The sequence below is a fragment of the Lampetra fluviatilis genome, chromosome 48 (genome assembly GCF_964198595.1).
Source record: "Lampetra fluviatilis chromosome 48, kcLamFluv1.1, whole genome shotgun sequence".
Lineage (NCBI taxonomy): Eukaryota > Metazoa > Chordata > Hyperoartia > Petromyzontiformes > Petromyzontidae > Lampetra > Lampetra fluviatilis.
Window position 1 is genome coordinate 4,347,582 of NC_136322.1, and position 22,279 is coordinate 4,369,860.

The window sequence follows — 22,279 nt, forward strand, 5'->3', positions numbered from 1 at the left end:
GGGCGCCCGACCCCGTATGGAGCCCCCCTTCTACACTGCGGGCTCCGAGGTGTGGCTGTACACTCCCCGCGTCGGTGCCGGACAGGTGGGGAAGCTGACCACCTACTGGCGAGGACCCTGGATTGTGAGACGGCAGATCTCACCATGGACGGTGCTGATTCAGGGAGGAGAGAGGGGCCGGGAGATGGTGGTCAACATCCGCCGACTGAAGCCGTGGCGAGCAGCCCCCGAGGGGGGGAGCCCCGCCGTCCAAGTACCCCGAAACCCCGGGGTCCCCCTACCCCCCGTGCCCGGGGGCCTCGCGCAGTATATGGGCCCCACGGAGCCCCGGGCTCCGAGGGGCCCCGGGCGGGGCCGGGGGCGACGAGGACGGCGACCCTTAAACCCCACCGCCTCTGAGTTTGTTCCCCAGCCCGCAGGTGCCAGAGACCGAGGGGAGCCGTTGGAATGGAGGAGGAGACCACCGCCGGAGCCCCAGGAGACGGAGCCGCCACCCCCGAGGCCAGCCACAAGGGCCGGGCGAATCCCGCGGACCCCGCGGCGATACCTCGTGGGGGCAACCCAGGCGAGGTGCTCCAGTCAACCCGGGACGGGGACTGGCACCCCGGGGGGCTATGTGGTGCCACAGCGACGGGGCCGCTCGGCCGAGCCAGGGAGCCGCCCGGCTTCCACCGCCGCACTGCCCCCCATCACCCCCCCCACATAAACACGCACCCGCACCCACGTAGGGCCTCGTGGTCGGGTCACCTACCCTGAGTTTTCACCCGAGGGCCCCCTAGGGGGGTTACCCCACGGTTTCTCAGGGCCAGGGAATTGGACAGGACCCTTCCCAGGCCAAGTAACACTGCGGCGCCGTGGGCGGATTTGAGATCGCACGACCACGGCGAGCTCAGAGAGCCCCGCAGTTAGAAACGCATACAAACACAAACACGGGTCAGCAAGGCAGATAGCTGGGATCAGGAACCGGGACGACTGATTGGTCGAAAGTTCAAAGGCCGGCGGGATCGCAAAAGAGCGGGAAATCCTAGGCTCAGGATTGGTCGAGAGACCAAGGCGGTCGGGACGGGGGCGCCTAGCCTTTGATGTGAATAGTTTAAAAGAAAACGCAGGGGCAGTAGGGAACTCTCTTCTTCCGGAGTTTGGACACGGGGTCAGCGACGAAGGAGTCATCGGGCGAGCCGCTAGATTGTCTGCAGGACGATCTGAGCGCCGCAAGGTCACCAAGGACTACAGACGGTATCGTGTTGCGCGCCTTACAACACCTCAGAGCGGAGGGTAGGATCCGTAGGAGAGGGTTAGTTCGGGGTAAGGACGAGTAGGAAAGCGGTTTAGCAGAGAGCGCAGCATGGAATAGGGCTACACGGCACCAGAGTGTGGGTTAGAAGCGCCTTGCTGTCCCGCACACACACACGGGTGGCTCGGTTGGTTAGCAAGGGCTAATAAAATCTCGAGCGTAGTAACAAAACCGTGTTGTTGGGTGTTTTTGGAACGTGGTATTAGCGTGCACTGCATTCGCGAGTGTGTGGTCGTTGTACGCATAAAGGCCGTGGTCTCTGTACGATTGTGCGGGTACGGAGGTGTGTGCGTTAACGCCCGGGGAGAGCACTTTTGGTGTGTTGGCGTGACTACGCAGCCGTGTGAGAGGAGAATCGTCCTTGTACGATATTTGTGTTGACGTGCACGCGCGAGTGGGGGAGGGGACGAGTCGTCGTGTCGGCGTGTGCCCCGCTTGCGTGCGCTCGTTACTTGCGTAAGCTCTCGGCGTGCGTAATCGGCGTGCCCAAGGTGCGCGATCGTAACGTGGGCGGCCAGCGCGGCGCAGAGCGGCGCAGGAGTGGGTATCGCGTGTGGAGCTGTATGCGTGTGTGCGCGCACGTTCACGACGTGTGTAACACAGGTGCGCGATCCTAACGTGAGTGGTCAGGGTTGGGTGAGTGCCGTGCAGAGCTGTGTGTGGGTGTGCGCGTGCGTGGTTATCCATGCCTGCTACGCGGACCCGCGGTGGAGGGGAATCCTCGGGTGACGGCTCCCACACCCTGGGTGAGGAGCCTAGCGGCGGTTCGCTTAGCAGCGGGGGGGCGATTGATGATGTTAGTCCGGCCGTTAGTATTATCGAGGGAGGGATCTCGGGGGCTAGCGACCCCCACACGCGCACACACGCGTACAGCTCCACACGCGATACCCACTCCTGCGCCGCTCTGCGCTGCGCTGGCCGCCCACGTTACGATCGCGCACCTTGGGCACGCCGATTACGCACGCCGAGAGCTTACGCAAGTAACGAGCGCACGCAAGCGGGGCACACGCCGACACGACGACTCGTCCCCTCCCCCACTCGCGCGTGCACGTCAACACAAATATCGTACAAGGACGATTCTCCTCTCACACGGCTGCGTAGTCACGCCAACACACCAAAAGTGCTCTCCCCGGGCGTTAACGCACACACCTCCGTACCCGCACAATCGTACAGAGACCACGGCCTTTATGCGTACAACGACCACACACTCGCGAATGCAGTGCACGCTAATACCACGTTCCAAAAACACCCAACAACACGGTTTTGTTACTACGCTCGAGATTTTATTAGCCCTTGCTAACCAACCGAGCCACCCGTGTGTGTGTGCGGGACAGCAAGGCGCTTCTAACCCACACTCTGGTGCCGTGTAGCCCTATTCTATGCTGCGCTCTCTGCTAAACCGCTTTCCTACTCGTCCTTACCCCGAACTAACCCTCTCCTACGGATCCTACCCTCCGCTCTGAGGTGTTGTAAGGCGCGCAACACGATACCGTCTGTAGTCCTTGGTGACCTTGCGGCGCTCAGATCGTCCTGCAGACAATCTAGCGGCTCGCCCGATGACTCCTTCGTCGCTGACCCCGTGTCCAAACTCCAGAAGAAGAGAGTTCCCTACTGCCCCTGCGTTTTCTTTTAAACTATTCACATCAAAGGCTAGGCGCCCCCGTCCCGACCGCCTTGGTCTCTCGACCAATCCTGAGCCTAGGATTTCCCGCTCTTTTGCGATCCCGCCGGCCTTTGAACTTTCGACCAATCAGTCGTCCCGGGTCCTGATCCCAGCTATCTGCCTTGCTGACCCGTGTTTGTGTTTGTATGCGTTTCTAACTGCGGGGCTCTCTGAGCTCGCCGTGGTCGTGCGATCTCAAATCCGCCCACGGCGCCGCAGTGTTACTTGGCCTGGGAAGGGTCCTGTCCAATTCCCTGGCCCTGAGAAACCGTGGGGTAACCCCCCTAGGGGGCCCTCGGGTGAAAACTCAGGGTAGGTGACCCGACCACGAGGCCCTACGTGGGTGCGGGTGCGTGTTTATGTGGGGGGGGTGATGGGGGGCAGTGCGGCGGTGGAAGCCGGGCGGCTCCCTGGCTCGGCCGAGCGGCCCCGTCGCTGTGGCACCACACACCACTCGTCTAATACGGCGCACGGGCGTTTTAAGAACGCAATTTGGAAAAATACAAGCGCTCGGTGGAGAAAAATAACTTCGCTGTTGTGCTGTACAGGTGGAGATTAGCATTCCGGCACGCTACGTCAATTAGGACGAGTGTGCTGTAAGATTGTGGCGCCAAATGCTCCACGTAATATCGGAATCGGCTGCAGCTGGAAATAATTAACGCAAAAATACCAGAAATGGGTACTGTATTAACGCGTTCAAGAATTACGCCTTGTTAAATGTGACGTGTCGTGAATATCATGATTTCTTTCATTCATGTGGAAGCAGATGAAGATTCGCCAACTCAACAAGCAAACGTCCACCACGCTCACGAGGAATTGGCGCGCAACAACCCAGGACATGTGCTCCATTTAGAAAGTGTTTGGCAACACTGGCGCAAGCAGTTTCGAAGAGGTGGGTGGCTCTGAAAAGAGCCTTTGGGTTGGCTTAGTGTGCGAGAGATGGGCGCTCAGCCTCCGAAGCCGTAGAGAGTGCGGCCCTGGCGCTTGAGGGCGTAGACCACGTCCATGGCGGTGACGGTCTTGCGCTTGGCGTGCTCCGTGTAGGTGACGGCGTCGCGGATGACGTTCTCAAGGAAGACCTTCAGGACGCCGCGGGTCTCCTCGTAGATGAGGCCCGAGATGCGCTTCACACCGCCGCGGCGAGCGAGGCGGCGGATGGCGGGCTTGGTGATGCCCTGGATGTTGTCGCGCAGCACCTTGCGATGGCGTTTTGCGCCTCCCTTGCCGAGCCCCTTACCGCCTTTACCGCGTCCAGACATTCCGACTACTTCTGACAAAGCTCGCGAGAGACTGCGCGCTCAGCTTGCAGCAGCAGCCGCCTTTATACCCGAAGCGTGGTGACGTCACCGACCACCCCTGCCCTCCGCGATGGCTCCGCCTTAAACCTTAGACCTTTAACCTCTGTGACGAAGAAAACCCTCCACTGTCGTCAATAACACTTCCTTGACATGTATAATATGCGACGTTTTGGGCAATGACCCTTCTTCGAAGCACTCTGTAATGATATTGGCACACCCGCAGCGAACGCGAGAGGAACGCGATCTGTTGCAAGATTGCACGTGGAGTGAATAATCGGTGTAAGGTCTTGTTTTCAAGTGAACAAGATGAACTAACTTTATAATCGTGTGAAGCTAAACGGCTTCCAACACAATAGTTGAGTGAACGTCACCAACTAGTTCTCCCAAAGTAAGAAAGACATTGCAAACAATGCGATATTTACGTATAGAAATTAATTTTAATAGAGAAGTTTAGATGGTGCACCGCAATGTTTACAAAACAAAGTGAAAAGGCGAGAACGAGCGAATGAAGGCAAATTGAGTAAAGCTGTCTGGAATCAATACCTTTTTAGACTAAATTCCATATTTGGCACCAGTAACATGATGACGGAATGAAGAGGTGCAACACATAATTCGGACGTCGCTGAGATTACTCTGCACTCCGTTCGAGTGAGGGAGCTGCCACCCGCCTCGCCTGTGTTTGTGATCCCTGCTTTCGGGCTCGATTACTCCCATCACATCAATGCTTAAAACACATCGAGTGGGTAAAATGTTATAGTTAATTTGGCGAATGTACGTAACTTATCCAATCTACACAAATCCTCACGATTGAACTGCACCAAGCGTCGAGCTCCTTGATCAGGGCCGAGGCAAGGCGAGCAACCATCGCCACGCCGTAAATGGGTTTGACTTACAGAATATGGCACGCATTCAACAGCAACGTAATACACTGTCATGTGTTACCGATGAACTAATGGAAGCGCAGCAGCATCTGGTTCACTTTTTTAACTAAGTGGGTGGCTCTGAAAAGAGCCGTTGAGGTGGAGTGAATCGAGCGTCGTCCGATCGGATTCACTTCTTTGGCGCAGTCTTCTTGGGCTTGGCCGCGGCCTTCTTGGGCTTGGCCACCTTGGGTTTGGCGGCCTTGGCCTTGACGGTCTTGGGCTTAGCGACCTTGGGCTTCGCAGCCTTGGGCTTGGCTGGGCTCTTCGCCGCCTTCTTGGGCTTAACAGCCAACTTCACCTTTTTGGGGCTCTTGGCCGCCTTGGCAGCCGCGGGCTTCTTTGCTTTCTTGGGAGACTTCTTGGGCGCGGTCTTCTTGGCTGCCGCGGGCTTCTTCACCTTCTTGGCTGCCGCGGGCTTTTTAGCTGCGGGCTTTGCCGTTGACGACTTGGGCTTCGCCTTTGCGGCAGCCTTTTCCTTGTTGAGTTTGAAAGAGCCAGACGCGCCGCTGCCCTTCACTTGCGCCACGGCGTCTTTGGCCACGAGCTTCTTGATGGCCAACTTCACGCGGGCATTGTTCTTCTCCACGTCGTATCCTCCGGCAGCAAGCGACTTTTTGAGCGCAGGAAGAGACACGCCGTTCCTCTCCTTGCTGCTGGCCAGAGCCTTGAGGATGAGCTCGGACACGCTGGGGCCGACCTTCTTGGCCTTTGGAGCGGCGCGCTTCTTCTTGGGGCTTTTAGGCGCTGAAGTAGCCGCAGCTGGTGGTTGAGCAGGAGCAGTTTCCGCCATCTCAAGACGTCGCTTTTATCGCCTCGCCTCTTTGAAATCGAAATCAGCGCTCTCACGAATTCGAAACGAGTGTTCTCCAGGCCCGAGGTTATTATAGAAGCGGCGTACTGAATGCGGACGTCGCTGAGATCATCCAGAACTCAGCTCTGGTGAGGGAGTTGCCACCATACTCACTGTGTTTATCACGCCTGCCTTTGGGCTCGATTACTCCCGTAACGTTCATACTTACATGCATCTAGTTGATACATTATCACGAAGATCACTTCTTTAATGTACGTTACTTATGCAATATACGACAATGCTCACGATATAAATTATAATTCAAAACAAGTGAACAACCAACATTTGGGAGACATTGTTCGGTCAGGGCATGCTATGACGATTGTCGGTTTTCAAAAGTGTTACTGATTAACACTATTTAAAACGCACTCGAATTTTTTGCAAGACAAGATGCTTCAACAGACTACTCATATTTAATTCCAACGAAATATTTTCTATTTAAGTTTTGCCTCGCGCGCTCGCGATTCCTCCTCTCGCGCTATGGTGAGGACTGCGCGCCATGTCAACAGTCCCTTGTCACCGAACTTTTAACTGGACGTTTTAATCGAACTTTGAAATGAATAAATATATGGATTTTCAGATGGACAACAAACTGAAGAAAATTACTCAAAATTAACCGACATTAAATAGAAAGTTTAACATTTTACGTGGCAAGAGGTGAGTAGCTCACGCACTGCAGAAGGGTCGCGCGCCTTGAACAAGATCGAGGCACGGTGCACAATCATCACCACTCAAATTCAACTCAAGTGACTCTGCAGTCGAATGTTTAAAGAAAATATATAATCTTACGTTTAATGCACCGACAGAGTTGATATTCTAGGAGCGCAGGATGGTTCATCCGATGGGTTGTTTTTACTGCAATAAGTAACACGTATTTACTGCACTAAGTAACACGAATGAGTAATCATTGGAAAGATGTTATTAACCATGTAAAAAATATTTAACTACACATATTTGTACCATCTTATTTGACAAGTAATATTATACTTTACCGAGTGTTGACATCCCCAGCGTTTACCAGTACTTTTTTGCTTACTATCAGCTAACACCGGCCACAACCCTGAGCTGATGTGCTCATTTGATCCCTTTTCTGACCGCTCAAAAAGAGCGAGTTTTATTCTTTAAAAAACACGATTCTTTCTTCCAATAGGCATCCCAATTTATTCTAAACCATGTTCCATGATTGATGCAATGTTGGAATGCTGCTCAAATACCGTTCCTAAATTAGACATAAAGGGTATCTGGAATGAGCAGAGCATTCGTTTAATTGCGAGCAATTTGGGACGAGGGCAACTCGACGACGGTGTCCTTATTAAACAGGACCCTGCGGGGTGGGCTGGTAGGAACGAATAACCAAATAATATAAACATAATGTATTATTACACTTGTTAAGCCAGGAAAGCCCCACTGAGTCAAAAGGTTTTTGTAGGGTCCTGCCAAGTGTTTGCAGTAGGGGGCGATGTTGCTACACCTAATCGGACGATACGAAGGGAGAGATTGAGGCCTAGTTCTAGGCTTTAGGCCTAGCTGTATGCTTTAGGGCGCTGTGAGTTAATTTTTAATTTAAATGATTTAATGATTCATGTAAAAGCTTTAAATTTAAATGTTTCTATTTAAAAACATGAGGGAATGTAACATTGTTAAACATAACTCCCTTTCACACACGCGGGGGTACGACACGAATGGAGAGTTTCAGGCCTAGTTCTAGGCTTTAGGCCTAGCTGTAGGCTTTAGGGCGCTGTGAGTTTTTTTTTAATTTCAAAGTTTTAATTAAAAGCTATCTCAGGGAATTATTAGGGCGCTGTTAGTTGTTTTATTTAATTTCAAAGTTTTAATTAAAAGCTATCTCAGGGAATTATTAGGGAATGTTACACGTGTTTAGCCAGGAAAGCCTCATTAATTTAAATGTTTTAATTAAAAGCTGAGGGAATTATAAGGGAATGTTACACTTGTTTAGCCAGGATAGCGTCACTGAGTCAAGGTTTTCGTAGGGTCATGCCAAATGTTTGCAGTAGGGGGCGATGTTGACGGACGGACACATTAATCTATTGGTGGTCTGGTCCACTTCGTTCCTACCAGTATAACAAAACTCCTGTGTACGACTGTCCGAGCTCTTTGCAAGTAAGTGGGTGGCTCTGAAAAGAGCCGTTGTTGTGGTGGTAGAGGCGGCGGCGCGTTCACTTCTTTGCCTGAGAGGTCTTCTTGGGCAGCAGCACGGCCTGGATGTTGGGCAGCACACCGCCCTGGGCGATAGTCACGCCGCCCATGAGCTTGTTGAGCTCCTCGTCGTTTCGCACGGCGAGCTGCAGGTGTCGGGGGATGATCCTCGTCTTCTTGTTGTCGCGGGCGGCATTGCCAGCCAGCTCGAGGATCTCGGCAGAAAGGTACTCGAGCACGGCGGCCAGGTAGACGGGTGCTCCAGCGCCGACCCGCTGGGCGTAATTGCCCTTGCGGAGCAGCCTGTGAACGCGACCCACGGGGAATGTGGTGCCACAGCGACGGGGCCGCTCGGCCGAGCCAGGGAGCCGCCCGGCTTCCACCGCCGCACTGCCCCCCATCACCTCCCCCACATAAACACGCACCCGCACCCACGTAGGGCCTCGTGGTCGGGTCACCTACCCTGAGTTTTCACCCGAGGGCCCCCTAGGGGGGTTACCCCACGGTTTCTCAGGGCCAGGGAATTGGACAGGACCCTTCCCAGGCCAAGTAACACTGCGGCGCCGTGGGCGGATTTGAGATCGCACGACCACGGCGAGCTCAGAGAGCCCCGCAGTTAGAAACGCATACAAACACAAACACGGGTCAGCAAGGCAGATAGCTGGGATCAGGACCCGGGACGACTGATTGGTCGAAAGTTCAAAGGCCGGCGCGATCGCAAAAGAGCGGGAAATCCTAGGCTCAGGATTGGTCGAGAGACCAAGGCGGTCGGGACGGGGGCGCCTAGCCATTGATGTGAATAGTTTAAAAGAAAACGCAGGGGCAGTAGGGAACTCTCTTCTTCTGGAGTTTGGACACGGGGTCAGCGACGAAGGAGTCATCGGGCGAGCCGCTAGATTGTCTGCAGGACGATCTGAGCGCCGCAAGGTCACCAAGGACTACAGACGGTATCGTGTTGCGCGCCTTACAACACCTCAGAGCGGAGGGTAGGATCCGTAGGAGAGGGTTAGTTCGGGGTAAGGACGAGTAGGAAAGCGGTTTAGCAGAGAGCGCAGCATAGAATAGGGCTACACGGCACCAGAGTGTGGGTTAGAAGCGCCTTGCTGTCCCGCACACACACACGGGTGGCTCGGTTGGTTAGCAAGGGCTAATAAAATCTCGAGCGTAGTAACAAAACCGTGTTGTTGGGTGTTTTTGGAACGTGGTATTAGCGTGCACTGCATTCGCGAGTGTGTGGTCGTATGCATAAAGGCCGTGGTCTCTGTACGATTGTGCGGGTACGGGGGTGTGTGCGTTAACGCCCGGGGAGAGCACTTTTGTGTGTCGGCGTGTGCCCCGCTTGCGTGTGCTCGTTACTTGCGTAAAGTGCGGCGCGGTGGTGGACCCCTGACCCCCGACCCCACGGCTCGAGCGCGTAATCGGCTGCGCATTGTTGTACGGTTTGTCTCGCGCGCACGGCGGCGGCGGCTTGAGTCGTTGTGTCGGCGTGTGCCCCGCTTGCGTGTGCTCGTTACTTGCGTAAGTTCACGACGTGTGTAACACAGGTGCGCGATCCTAACGTGAGTGGTCAGTGTTGGGTGAGTGCCGTGCAGAGCTGTGTGTGGGTGTGCGCGTACGTGGTTAACTATGCCTGCTACGCGGACCCGCGGTGGAGGGGAATCCTCGGGTGACGGCTCCCACACCATGGGTGAGGAGCTTAGCGGCGGTTCGCTTAGCAGCGGGGGGGCGATTGATGATGTTAGCCCGGCCGTTAGTATTATCGAGGGAGGGATCTCGGGGGCTAGCGACCCCCACAAATTGGTGTCAGAAGCGGTACGGACCCCCGCGTTACCTCACGCTAAAATAAGACTAATATTTACCGGCAGGGGGGCCCCTTCGTGGAAGGCATTCGCCCGCAATCTCTTAGGGGCTAAGGAAATTAATGGATGGACGGACGTGCAGGCAGTACGTCAACTTAATATGAATCTTGATGGGCGGGCAGCCGATTTTGTAGAAGCGTTACCCGCGAGCGCACAGACACAGCTAGAGGAGCTGATGCGCCGACTCGATCAGCGTTTTGGCACGCGTGACGAGGAGGAAGCAAAATCGGCCTTAGAGGCGCGCCGTCGCCAACCTGGCGAAGATCTCCGTGATTACGCCGAGGATGTGCGCGAGTTAACAAAGATCGCACGCCCGGGGTACGCAACGGAGGTTATTGAGGAACTGGCTGCCGAGAAAATCCAGCGGTACCTGTCTCGCACGGCGTGGTGGCAGCCAGACCTGAGCTGCCCACGTCTTCCCTTTAACACCCTTGTCGAGCGCGCACGTAAGTGTGAAAGAATTCACAGCGAACGCGCGCAGCTCCGGGGGCTGGGACGAGAGCGCGCCATTGCGAGCCTGCTCTCGGAAGACGAGGAGGAGGAACAGGAGCTCGCGAGGACGGTAAGGGGCCGGGAAAGAGAGCCTCCAGTGTCCCGCGAGACAACCCCGGGATGGGTTGCCGGTATACAAACGGGTATAAAGGATGTCTCCGGCCAGGTAACCCAGATAGACAACAAGGTAAACCAAGTAGGTGAGGAAACGAATAAAAATATGGCCAAACTGCAATCCTCCGTTGAGACCATCCGATCCGAAATGGGGGACCTACGCGCCACGGTGGGAGGGTTATCTGGGAGGGTAGCCCGACTAGAGGCGGAGGGTGGACAGCGGCGTAATGGGGGGGGAGGGAGTGGGCAGGGGGCCCACTACGGAGCCGCCCCCCCTCCCCGGGCATGTTATATGTGTGATCGCCGAGGGCATCTAGTGAGAGACTGTCCTGAAATCACCCGAGCTAGGCAGGCGCGGGGGTTAAACTCCAACGCCTCCTAGTGAGCGGACCAACTAGGGGTGCAATCGACGCGGTCCCGATACAAATAGACGGTAATGAGAATAATGGCGAGCGAGTGATCCATAAACAGGTTACAACAACAACACCCAAGGGCGCGGGGACCTCGGGCGATTGGCTGCGGGAGCTGGTGGCAGGGATAACGGGAGCCACGTCGCTGGTGGAAGGCCAGGTGAACGGGCAGCGCACCCGGATCCTGCTGGACACGGGCGCCGTGGCCTCTCTCATGAGCGCCGCGCACTGCAGCATGCTCGGGGTGGACGTGGGCTGCCTGCAGGCCCCGGATCGCGCGCTGCACACGGCAAGCGGAGCCGGGATGGGGTTGCTGGGGAAGGTCTCCCTCGAGGTCCGTCTAGGAAACCAGGTGTGCACACAGGAATTCTACGTTTCGAGTGTGTTGTGCCACGAGTGCATTGCAGGAACGGACCTCCTGGAAAAGTTGGGACTTAACGTACAGCCCCGGCAACGATGCGCTACGGTGGAGGGCAGCGGGGAGCGGATTCCGTTCCTAGGACAGGAGCCGAATCGCCCACGCTTCACACCCGTGGCCGCTACGCTGGTGTCGGCCGTCACCATCGGGCCTCTCGCCGAGATGCTGGTGCCAGTGGCAACCCTCTCCACCGACCCAACCCACCGACCATCGGGCGAGGTAATGCTGACTCCTCACCCAGAGTTGGCATCGCGATACGGGGTGGTAGGGTCAGCCACACTGGTAAACGCAGATGGGGGCCGGCTGTTTATACGTGTGTTTAACCCACACAGTACCCCGGCAATGATACGACGACGCACCCCGGTAGCCACCGTACACCCCCTGCACGCTCGCCACTCGAACGACTCGGTGTTCGCACTCTGGGCGGAGGACCCTGGCCGCCCCGAGGACAGCCAGGATCTGGCCTGGCGGGTCGGCCCGACCCCCCGAGCCGAGATTGTTCCCCTGCAGGATGCGTTACATGTGCCTTGGGCAGCCTTACCTAAGGGGGAGGCCGATCAGCTGCGCGGGTTATTGCGGGAGTACGCCGACGTGTTCAGTGAGCACGATTCGGACGTGGGCCGGACCGACCTGGTCAAACACCAAATTGACACAGGTGCAGCCCGACCCATCAAACTCCCCGCATACCGAGTGGGCGCGCCTGAACGGACCCAGATCAAAGAGGCAGTCACGGATATGCTACGCGATAACATAATCCAGCCCTCCGCGAGCCCTTGGTCTGCCCCGGTGGTACTGGTAACGAAAAAGGACGGATCGACTCGGTTCTGCGTTGATTACCGAAAATTGAACGCAGTCACCCTCGGCGACGCTTTTCCCATCCCACGCATCGACGACACCTTCGACAGTCTCGCAGGAGCGCGGTATTTTTCCACCCTCGATCTGGCGTCCGGTTACTGGCAGGTGGAGATGACGGAGGAGGATCGGCCAAAAACAGCATTCACCACCCCGATGGGCCTGTTTGAGTTTCGAGTGTTGCCGTTCGGACTCACTAACGCGCCCGCGACGTTCCAGCGGTTGATGGAGTTGGTGATGCGGGGCTTGCAGTGGGAACAGTGCCTGATTTACCTGGACGACGTAATAGTGTTCAGTAGGTCGCTGTCCGAACACTGGTCCAGGCTGCGGGAAGTATTCCAGCGACTGCGAGCAGCCCATCTCAAGCTCAAGCCACGTAAGTGTTACATTGCGCAACGCGAGGTGGGGTACCTCGGACACCGAGTCAGCGAGGCAGGGGTGAGCACCGATCCCGAGAAGGTGCGTGCCGTAGTGGATTGGCCGCGGCCGAGGAACCTGACGGAGATCAGGTCATTCTTGGGACTCGCCACTTATTACCGTCGATTTGTAAAGGGATTCAGTGAGATTGCACGCCCCCTCACCCAACTCACCTCCCCTAAGAACCCCTATCAGTGGTCGGAGGCCTGCCAGACGGCTTTCACCACACTCAAAGACCACCTCACCCACACCCCCACCTTGGCTTTCCCAGATTTCACCACCGATTTTATTTTGGACACTGACGCCTGCAGCAGTGGGCTGGGCGCGGTGCTGTCGCAAGTGCAGGGTGGGACGGAGCGGGTCATCGCATACGCCAGTCGGACCCTGAGCGGGGCCGAACTGAACTATTGTGTAACCCGTCAGGAACTGTATGCTGTAATTTTCGCGTGTAAACAGTTCCGACCGTACTTGTACGGCAGGAAATGTCGTGTGCGCACCGATCATTATGCACTGCAGTTCCTCCTTACATTCAAGGAACCGCGGGGGCAGATGGCTCGATGGCTGGCGCAGCTGCAGGAGTACAACCTGCAGATCGAGTACCGAGCGGGGCGAACACACGCGAACGCGGACGCCTTGTCAAGACGGCCCGCGGTGCGCGCTGAGACGAGGGAGGGAGACGCCTGCCCGTGCTTCACGGGGGGACGCTGCCGCCAGGCAGCAGAACCCAAGGAGCGCGCGGAAACTAAACTCCCCCCCCCGAGAGAGAGTGCAGTGTGCGCCGCAGGAACCCCTGCAGAAGGAGCCCGGGGACAGACGGATCATCCCACCCCAACCGGGCGGATCCAAGAGGATGTCGGCTGCGCCTTCCCGGGCTTGGACGACGAGCAGCTGCGACAAACCCAGCAGCGGGATCCGGATCTGGCGGCGGTGGAGGCGGCACTGCGAGAGAGGAAGGATGCACTACCAGGGCCCTGGAGCGGTTTGTATGCCCGGTTGTGTGTAGAAAACGGGGTGGTGAGGGAACTGGCCGACGCCACGAATGCGGCGGGCGAGCTGAATGTCCTTGGGCATGATGGTGACGCGCTTGGCGTGGATGGCGCACAGGTTGGTGTCCTCGAAGAGCGCGACAAGGTACGCTTCGCTGGCCTCCTGCAGAGCCATGACAGCGGAGCTCTGGAAGCGCAGGTCGGTCTTGAAGTCCTGCGCGATCTCCCTGACGAGGCGCTGGAAGGGCAGTTTGCGGATGAGCAGCTCGGTGGACTTCTGGTAGCGGCGGATCTCGCGCAGAGCGACGGTGCCGGGCCTGTAGCGGTGAGGCTTCTTGACGCCGCCCGTGGCCGGAGCGCTCTTTCGGGCCGCCTTGGTGGCGAGTTGCTTGCGGGGGGCCTTGCCGCCCGTGGACTTGCGAGCCGTCTGCTTGGTGCGAGCCATGGCTTGGTGAGGGCAAAGATTCTCACAGGCGGGGAGAAGGCGGCTTATGTAGCCCAGAGCGCGCGCTCACTGGTCAGCGGAGTCGTGACGTGCGAAGAAGGGGAGCGTGCTGATTGGTTGGCAGCGTGCAATGATCTCGAGTCGTCAACTCTTCTTAATCAACAAAATGTTCACAGTTTGGATCATTTCAGAATGCCGCATCACGATGCAGTAGTACCGTTTGAGCGCCGTCGATGTCTTTAACGGATGTTCTTTTCTCAAGCAAACACCTTTCCGAAAACAACTTTACAGTGCTCTGCATGATCTAAATAAAGTGTGAAGAAACTGCACTTCATTGGAAACAGTAATACGTAAAAATGTCGGAAAGAGGTGATCACAGGAATAGATATATATTCTCTTGGCATTGAGATGATGATCAATTATACTGCACGAGTCATCCATGCTAGGCGCTTACTTTTACATATATGTACACGTGCAAAATGTTAGTTCCTGCCCGAAAATACAACCACGAATTAAATATTGCATTGCAAGGTTTTGGCGCCAAATATCCAATGTAATATCTGAATGGGCTGCAGATGAAATCAATGGACAATCAAGTCCAAGAAATGCCTGCTGGTGAATATGATGTGCCATGAATATTGTTATCGCTTTTATTCACGTGGAAACATGTTAAAATGCGTTCGATCTCTCCACTTCACTCAATGAGCGAACAATGTCCCCGCGTGAACCGGGGCTTTGTTGGAAGTTTCGTTTTGTACTCCTGCTAGGACTGGTACAAGCAGGTTCGGAGAGGTGGGTGGCTCTGAAAAGAGCCTTTGTAATTAATGGTGGAGTCGAGGCTTCACTTGGAGCTTGTGTACTTGGTGACGGCCTTGGTGCCCTCCGACACGGCGTGCTTGGCCAGCTCGCCGGGGAGCAGCAGTCGCACTGCGGTCTGGATCTCCCGAGAAGTGATGGTGGAGCGCTTGTTGTAGTGCGCCAGGCGGGACGCCTCGGAAGCGATGCGCTCGAAGATGTCGTTGACGAACGAGTTCATGATGCTCATTGCCTTGGACGAGATGCCGGTATCGGGGTGCACCTGCTTCATCACCTTGTAGATGTAAATGGCGTAGCTCTCCTTCCTGCGGTGGCGTCGCTTCTTGCCATCCTTGCGCGTTGCCTTGGTCACAGCCTTCTTGGAGCCCTTCTTGGGAGCAGGAACCTTGGCCGGCCCAGCGCTCTTTGATGCGGGAGGATCGGGCATGTCGACGCGTTGTAGGCAGCTTCAGGTCAGAACAGACGGGAAGCGAATGTGGATGTCGGTCGGGCGATGAGCTCCTTTTATAGGAGGCGAGATGCAAATCAGAGGATCGTAGTGCGCGGCGCTGCTGAGTGGCTCTTTTAGTACCATCCCTCTCCATCAGCCTCCAATGAGAAACGCGGACGCGATGCTCACTTTAATATCGTTTTTACTGCAAAAAGGACTTGTGAATATAACACAATGTAATGTCCAAACATGTATATTAGTGAATTGCAGCCATGGCCATTGCCTTTGTTTTAATAAGGATGACTGGAAAACCCAATACAGTGTTTTGAGCGTGGGTTTTTTTGTTTCTTACGAGGGATTGTTTCACCACTCGTCTAATACGGCGCACGGGCGTTTTAAGAACGCAATTTGGAAAAATACAAGCGCTCGGTGGAGAAAAATAACTTCGCTGTTGTGCTGTACAGGTGGAGATTAGCATTCCGGCACGCTACGTCAATTAGGACGAGTGTGCTGTAAGATTGTGGCGCCAAATGCTCCACGTAATATCGGAATCGGCTGCAGCTGGAAATAATTAACGCAAAAATACCAGAAATGGGTACTGTATTAACGCGTTCAAGAATTACGCCTTGTTAAATGTGACGTGTCGTGAATATCATTTCTTTCATTCATGTGGAAGCAGATGAAGATTCGCCAACTCAACAAGCAAACGTCCACCACGCTCACGAGGAATTGGCGCGCAACAACCCAGGACATGTGCTCCATTTAGAAAGTGTTTGGCAACACTGGCGCAAGCAGTTTCGAAGAGGTGGGTGGCTCTGAAAAGAGCCTTTGGGTTGGCTTAGTGTGCGAGAGATGGGCGCTCAGCCTCCGAAGCCGTAGAGAGTGCGGCCCTGGCGCTTGAGGGCGTAGACCACGTCCATGGCGGTGACGGTCTTGCGCTTGGCGTGCTCCGTGTAGGTGACGGCGTCGCGGATGACGTTCTCAAGGAAGACCTTCAGGACGCCGCGGGTCTCCTCGTAGATGAGGCCCGAGATGCGCTTCACACCGCCGCGGCGAGCGAGGCGGCGGATGGCGGGCTTGGTGATGCCCTGGATGTTGTCGCGCAGCACCTTGCGATGGCGTTTTGCGCCTCCCTTGCCGAGCCCCTTACCGCCTTTACCGCGTCCAGACATTCCGACTACTTCTGACAAAGCTCGCGAGAGACTGCGCGCTCAGCTTGCAGCAGCAGCCGCCTTTATACCCGAAGCGTGGTGACGTCACCGACCACCCCTGCCCTCCGCGATGGCTCCGCCTTAAACCTTAGACCTTTAACCTCTGTGACGAAGAAAACCCTCCACTGTCGTCAATAACACTTCCTTGACATGTATAATATGCGACGTTTTGAGCAATGACCCTTCTTCGAAGCACTCTGTAATGATATTGGCACACCCGCAGCGAACGCGAGAGGAACGCGATCTGTTGCAAGATTGCACGTGGAGTGAATAATCGGTGTAAGGTCTTGTTTTCAAGTGAACAAGATGAACTAACTTTATAATCGTGTGAAGCTAAACGGCTTCCAACACAATAGTTGAGTGAACGTCACCAACTAGTTCTCCCAAAGTAAGAAAGACATTGCAAACAATGCGATATTTACGTATAGAAATTAATTTTAATAGAGAAGTTTAGATGGTGCACCGCAATGTTTACAAAACAAAGTGAAAAGGCGAGAACGAGCGAATGAAGGCAAATTGAGTAAAGCTGTCTGGAATCAATACCTTTTTAGACTAAATTCCATATTTGGCACCAGTAACATGATGACGGAATGAAGAGGTGCAACACATAATTCGGACGTCGCTGAGATTACTCTGCACTCCGTTCGAGTGAGGGAGCTGCCACCCGCCTCGCCTGTGTTTGTGATCCCTGCTTTCGGGCTCGATTACTCCCATCACATCAATGCTTAAAACACATCGAGTGGGTAAAATGTTATTGTTAATTTGGCGAATGTACGTAACTTATCCAATCTACACAAATCCTCACGATTGAACTGCACCAAGCGTCGAGCTCCTTGATCAGGGCCGAGGCAAGGCGAGCAACCATCGCCACGCCGTAAATGGGTTTGACTTACAGAATATGGCACGCATTCAACAGCAACGTAATACACTGTCATGTGTTACCGATGAACTAATGGAAGCGCAGCAGCATCTGGTTCACTTTTTTAACTAAGTGGGTGGCTCTGAAAAGAGCCGTTGAGGTGGAGTGAATCGAGCGTCGTCCGATCGGATTCACTTCTTTGGCGCAGTCTTCTTGGGCTTGGCCGCGGCCTTCTTGGGCTTGGCCACCTTGGGTTTGGCGGCCTTGGCCTTGACGGTCTTGGGCTTAGCGACCTTGGGCTTCGCAGCCTTGGGCTTGGCTGGGCTCTTCGCCGCCTTCTTGGGCTTAACAGCCAACTTCACCTTTTTGGGGCTCTTGGCCGCCTTGGCAGCCGCGGGCTTCTTTGCTTTCTTGGGAGACTTCTTGGGCGCGGTCTTCTTGGCTGCCGCGGGCTTCTTCACCTTCTTGGCTGCCGCGGGCTTTTTAGCTGCGGGCTTTGCCGTTGACGACTTGGGCTTCGCCTTTGCGGCAGCCTTTTCCTTGTTGAGTTTGAAAGAGCCAGACGCGCCGCTGCCCTTCACTTGCGCCACGGCGTCTTTGGCCACGAGCTTCTTGATGGCCAACTTCACGCGGGCATTGTTCTTCTCCACGTCGTATCCTCCGGCAGCAAGCGACTTTTTGAGCGCAGGAAGAGACACGCCGTTCCTCTCCTTGCTGCTGGCCAGAGCCTTGAGGATGAGCTCGGACACGCTGGGGCCGACCTTCTTGGCCTTTGGAGCGGCGCGCTTCTTCTTGGGGCTTTTAGGCGCTGAAGTAGCCGCAGCTGGTGGTTGAGCAGGAGCAGTTTCCGCCATCTCAAGACGTCGCTTTTATCGCCTCGCCTCTTTGAAATCGAAATCAGCGCTCTCACGAATTCGAAACGAGTGTTCTCCAGGCCCGAGGTTATTATAGAAGCGGCGTACTGAATGCGGACGTCGCTGAGATCATCCAGAACTCAGCTCTGGTGAGGGAGTTGCCACCATACTCACTGTGTTTATCACGCCTGCCTTTGGGCTCGATTACTCCCGTAACGTTCATACTTACATGCATCTAGTTGATACATTATCACGAAGATCACTTCTTTAATGTACGTTACTTATGCAATATACGACAATGCTCACGATATAAATTATAATTCAAAACAAGTGAACAACCAACATTTGGGAGACATTGTTCGGTCAGGGCATGCTATGACGATTGTCGGTTTTCAAAAGTGTTACTGATGAACACTATTTTAAACGCACTCGAATTTTTTGCAAGACAAGATGCTTCAACAGACTACTCATATTTAATTCCAACGAAATATTTTCTATTTAAGTTTTGCCTCGCGCGCTCGCGATTCCTCCTCTCGCGCTATGGTGAGGACTGCGCGCCATGTCAACAGTTCCTTGTCACCGAACTTTTAACTGGACGTTTTAATCGAACTTTGAAATGAATAAATATATGGATTTTCAGATGGACAACAAACTGAAGAAAATTACTCAAAATTAACCGACATTAAATAGAAAGTTTAACATTTTACGTGGCAAGAGGTGAGTAGCTCACGCACTGCAGAAGGGTCGCGCGCCTTGAACAAGATCGAGGCACGGTGCACAATCATCACCACTCAAATTCAACTCAAGTGACTCTGCAGTCGAATGTTTAAAGAAAATATATAATCTTACGTTTAATGCACCGACAGAGTTGATATTCTAGGAGCGCAGGATGGTTCATCCGATGGGTTGTTTTTACTGCAATAAGTAACACGTATTTACTGCACTAAGTAACACGAATGAGTAATCATTGGAAAGATGTTATTAACCATGTAAAAAATATTTAACTACACATATTTGTACCATCTTATTTGACAAGTAATATTATACTTTACCGAGTGTTGACATCCCCAGCGTTTACCAGTACTTTTTTGCTTACTATCAGCTAACACCGGCCACAACCCTGAGCTGATGTGCTTGTGGGGGTCGCTAGCCCCCGAGATCCCTCCCTCGATAATACTAACGGCCGGACTAACATCATCAATCGCCCCCCCGCTGCTAAGCGAACCGCCGCTAGGCTCCTCACCCAGGGTGTGGGAGCCGTCACCCGAGGATTCCCCTCCACCGCGGGTCCGCGTAGCAGGCATGGATAACCACGCACGCGCACACCCACACACAGCTCTGCACGGCACTCACCCAACCCTGACCACTCACGTTAGGATCGCGCACCTGTGTTACACACGTCGTGAACGTGCGCGCACACACGCATACAGCTCCACACGCGATACCCACTCCTGCGCCGCTCTGCGCCGCGCTGGCCGCCCACGTTACGATCGCGCACCTTGGGCACGCCGATTACGCACGCCGAGAGCTTACGCAAGTAACGAGCGCACGCAAGCGGGGCACACGCCGACACGACGACTCGTCCCCTCCCCCACTCGCGCGTGCACGTCAACACAAATATCGGACAAGGACGATTCTCCTCTCACACGGCTGCGTAGTCACGCCAACACACCAAAAGTGCTCTCCCCGGGCGTTAACGCACACACCTCCGTACCCGCACAATCGTACAGAGACCACGGCCTTTATGCGTACATGTGGTGCCACAGCGACGGGGCCGCTCGGCCGAGCCAGGGAGCCGCCCGGCTTCCACCGCCGCACTGCCCCCCATCACCCCCCCCACATAAACACGCACCCGCACCCACGTAGGGCCTCGTGGTCGGGTCACCTACCCTGAGTTTTCACCCGAGGGCCCCCTAGGGGGGTTACCCCACGGTTTCTCAGGGCCAGGGAATTGGACAGGACCCTTCCCAGGCCAAGTAACACTGCGGCGCCGTGGGCGGATTTGAGATCGCACGACCACGGCGAGCTCAGAGAGCCCCGCAGTTAGAAACGCATACAAACACAAACACGGGTCAGCAAGGCAGATAGCTGGGATCAGGAACCGGGACGACTGATTGGTCGAAAGTTCAAAGGCCGGCGGGATCGCAAAAGAGCGGGAAATCCTAGGCTCAGGATTGGTCGAGAGACCAAGGCGGTCGGGACGGGGGCGCCTAGCCTTTGATGTGAATAGTTTAAAAGAAAACGCAGGGGCAGTAGGGAACTCTCTTCTTCTGGAGTTTGGACACGGGGTCAGCGACGAAGGAGTCATCGGGCGAGCCGCTAGATTGTCTGCAGGACGATCTGAGCGCCGCAAGGTCACCAAGGACTACAGACGGTATCGTGTTGCGCGCCTTACAACACCTCAGAGCGGAGGGTAGGATCCGTAGGAGAGGGTTAGTTCGGGGTAAGGACGAGTAGGAAAGCGGTTTAGCAGAGAGCGCAGCATAGAATAGGGCTACACGGCACCAGAGTGTGGGTTAGAAGCGCCTTGCTGTCCCGCACACACACACGGGTGGCTCGGTTGGTTAGCAAGGGCTAATAAAATCTCGAGCGTAGTAACAAAACCGTGTTGTTGGGTGTTTTTGGAACGTGGTATTAGCGTGCACTGCATTCGCGAGTGTGTGGTCGTTGTACGCATAAAGGCCGTGGTCTCTGTACGATTGTGCGGGTACGGAGGTGTGTGCGTTAACGCCCGGGGAGAGCACTTTTGGTGTGTTGGCGTGACTACGCAGCCGTGTGAGAGGAGAATCGTCCTTGTACGATATTTGTGTTGACGTGCACGCGCGAGTGGGGGAGGGGACGAGTCGTCGTGTCGGCGTGTGCCCCGCTTGCGTGCGCTCGTTACTTGCGTAAGCTCTCGGCGTGCGTAATCGGCGTGCCCAAGGTGCGCGATCGTAACGTGGGCGGCCAGCGCAGCGCAGAGCGGCGCAGGAGTGGGTATCGCGTGTGGAGCTGTACGCGTGTGTGCGCGCACGTTCACGACGTGTGTAACACAGGTGCGCGATCCTAACGTGAGTGGTCAGGGTTGGGTGAGTGCCGTGCAGAGCTGTGTGTGGGTGTGCGCGTGCGTGGTTATCCATGCCTGCTACGCGGACCCGCGGTGGAGGGGAATCCTCGGGTGACGGCTCCCACACCCTGGGTGAGGAGCCTAGCGGCGGTTCGCTTAGCAGCGGGGGGGCGATTGATGATGTTAGTCCGGCCGTTAGTATTATCGAGGGAGGGATCTCGGGGGCTAGCGACCCCCACAAATTGGTGTCGGAAGCGGTACGGACCCCCGCGTTACCTCACGCTAAAATAAGACTGATATTTACCGGCCGGGGGGCCCCTTCGTGGAAGGCATTCGCCCGCAATCTCTTAGGGGCCAAGGAAATTAATGGATGGACGGACGCGCAGGCGGTACGTCAACTTAATATGAATCTTGATGGGCGGGCAGCCGATTTTGTAGAAGCGTTACCCGCGAGCGCACAGACACAGCTAGAGGAGCTGATGCGCCGACTCGATCAGCGTTTTGGCACGCGTGACGAGGAGGAAGCAAAATCGGCCTTAGAGGCGCGCCGTCGCCAACCTGGCGAAGATCTCCGTGATTACGCCGAGGATGTGCGCGAGTTAACAAAGATCGCACGCCCGGGGTACGCAACTGAGGTTATTGAGGAACTGGCTGCCGAGAAAATCCAGCGGTACCTGTCTCGCACGGCGTGGTGGCAGCCAGACATGAGCTGCCCACGTCTTCCCTTTAACGCCCTTGTCGAGCGCGCACGTAAGTGTGAAAGAATTCACAGCGAACGCGCGCAGCTCCGGGGGCTGGGACGAGAGCGCGCCATTGCGAGCCTGCTCTCGGAAGACGAGGAGGAGGAACAGGAGCTCGCGAGGACGGTAAGGGGCCGGGAAAGAG

General features: G+C 55.3%; 6 protein-coding genes across 6 annotated transcripts; all 6 read right to left on the reverse strand.

Annotated features, from left to right (window-relative positions):
- Nucleotides 1–3,904: 3,904 nt before the first annotated feature.
- LOC144948223 (histone H4) lies at nt 3,905–4,216 on the reverse strand. The gene has a single exon (XM_078877650.1). The coding sequence runs from the start codon at nt 4,214–4,216 to the stop codon at nt 3,905–3,907; it is 312 nt and encodes a 103-aa protein (XP_078733776.1).
- Nucleotides 4,217–4,343: 127 nt separating this feature from the next.
- On the reverse strand, nt 4,344–5,968 carry LOC144948124 (histone H1.5-like). Its single transcript, XM_078877555.1, has 2 exons — nt 5,576–5,968; nt 4,344–4,358 (listed from the first exon to the last, which is right to left on the reverse strand). Exons 1-2 carry the CDS (start codon nt 5,966–5,968, stop codon nt 4,344–4,346), a joined length of 408 nt encoding a protein of 135 aa, XP_078733681.1.
- Nucleotides 5,969–8,205: 2,237 nt separating this feature from the next.
- On the reverse strand, nt 8,206–14,178 carry LOC144948125 (histone H3-like). Its single transcript, XM_078877556.1, has 2 exons — nt 13,772–14,178; nt 8,206–8,575 (listed from the first exon to the last, which is right to left on the reverse strand). Exons 1-2 carry the CDS (start codon nt 14,176–14,178, stop codon nt 8,206–8,208), a joined length of 777 nt encoding a protein of 258 aa, XP_078733682.1.
- An 841-nt stretch (nt 14,179–15,019) lies between these two features.
- On the reverse strand, nt 15,020–15,421 carry LOC144948126 (histone H2B type 3-B). Its single transcript, XM_078877558.1, has one exon. It carries the CDS (start codon nt 15,419–15,421, stop codon nt 15,020–15,022), a length of 402 nt encoding a protein of 133 aa, XP_078733684.1.
- An 863-nt stretch (nt 15,422–16,284) lies between these two features.
- LOC144948224 (histone H4) lies at nt 16,285–16,596 on the reverse strand. Its single transcript, XM_078877651.1, has one exon. It carries the CDS (start codon nt 16,594–16,596, stop codon nt 16,285–16,287), a length of 312 nt encoding a protein of 103 aa, XP_078733777.1.
- A 127-nt stretch (nt 16,597–16,723) lies between these two features.
- On the reverse strand, nt 16,724–18,348 carry LOC144948127 (histone H1.5-like). Its single transcript, XM_078877559.1, has 2 exons — nt 17,956–18,348; nt 16,724–16,738 (listed from the first exon to the last, which is right to left on the reverse strand). Exons 1-2 carry the CDS (start codon nt 18,346–18,348, stop codon nt 16,724–16,726), a joined length of 408 nt encoding a protein of 135 aa, XP_078733685.1.
- Between the last annotated feature and the right edge of the window lie 3,931 nt (nt 18,349–22,279).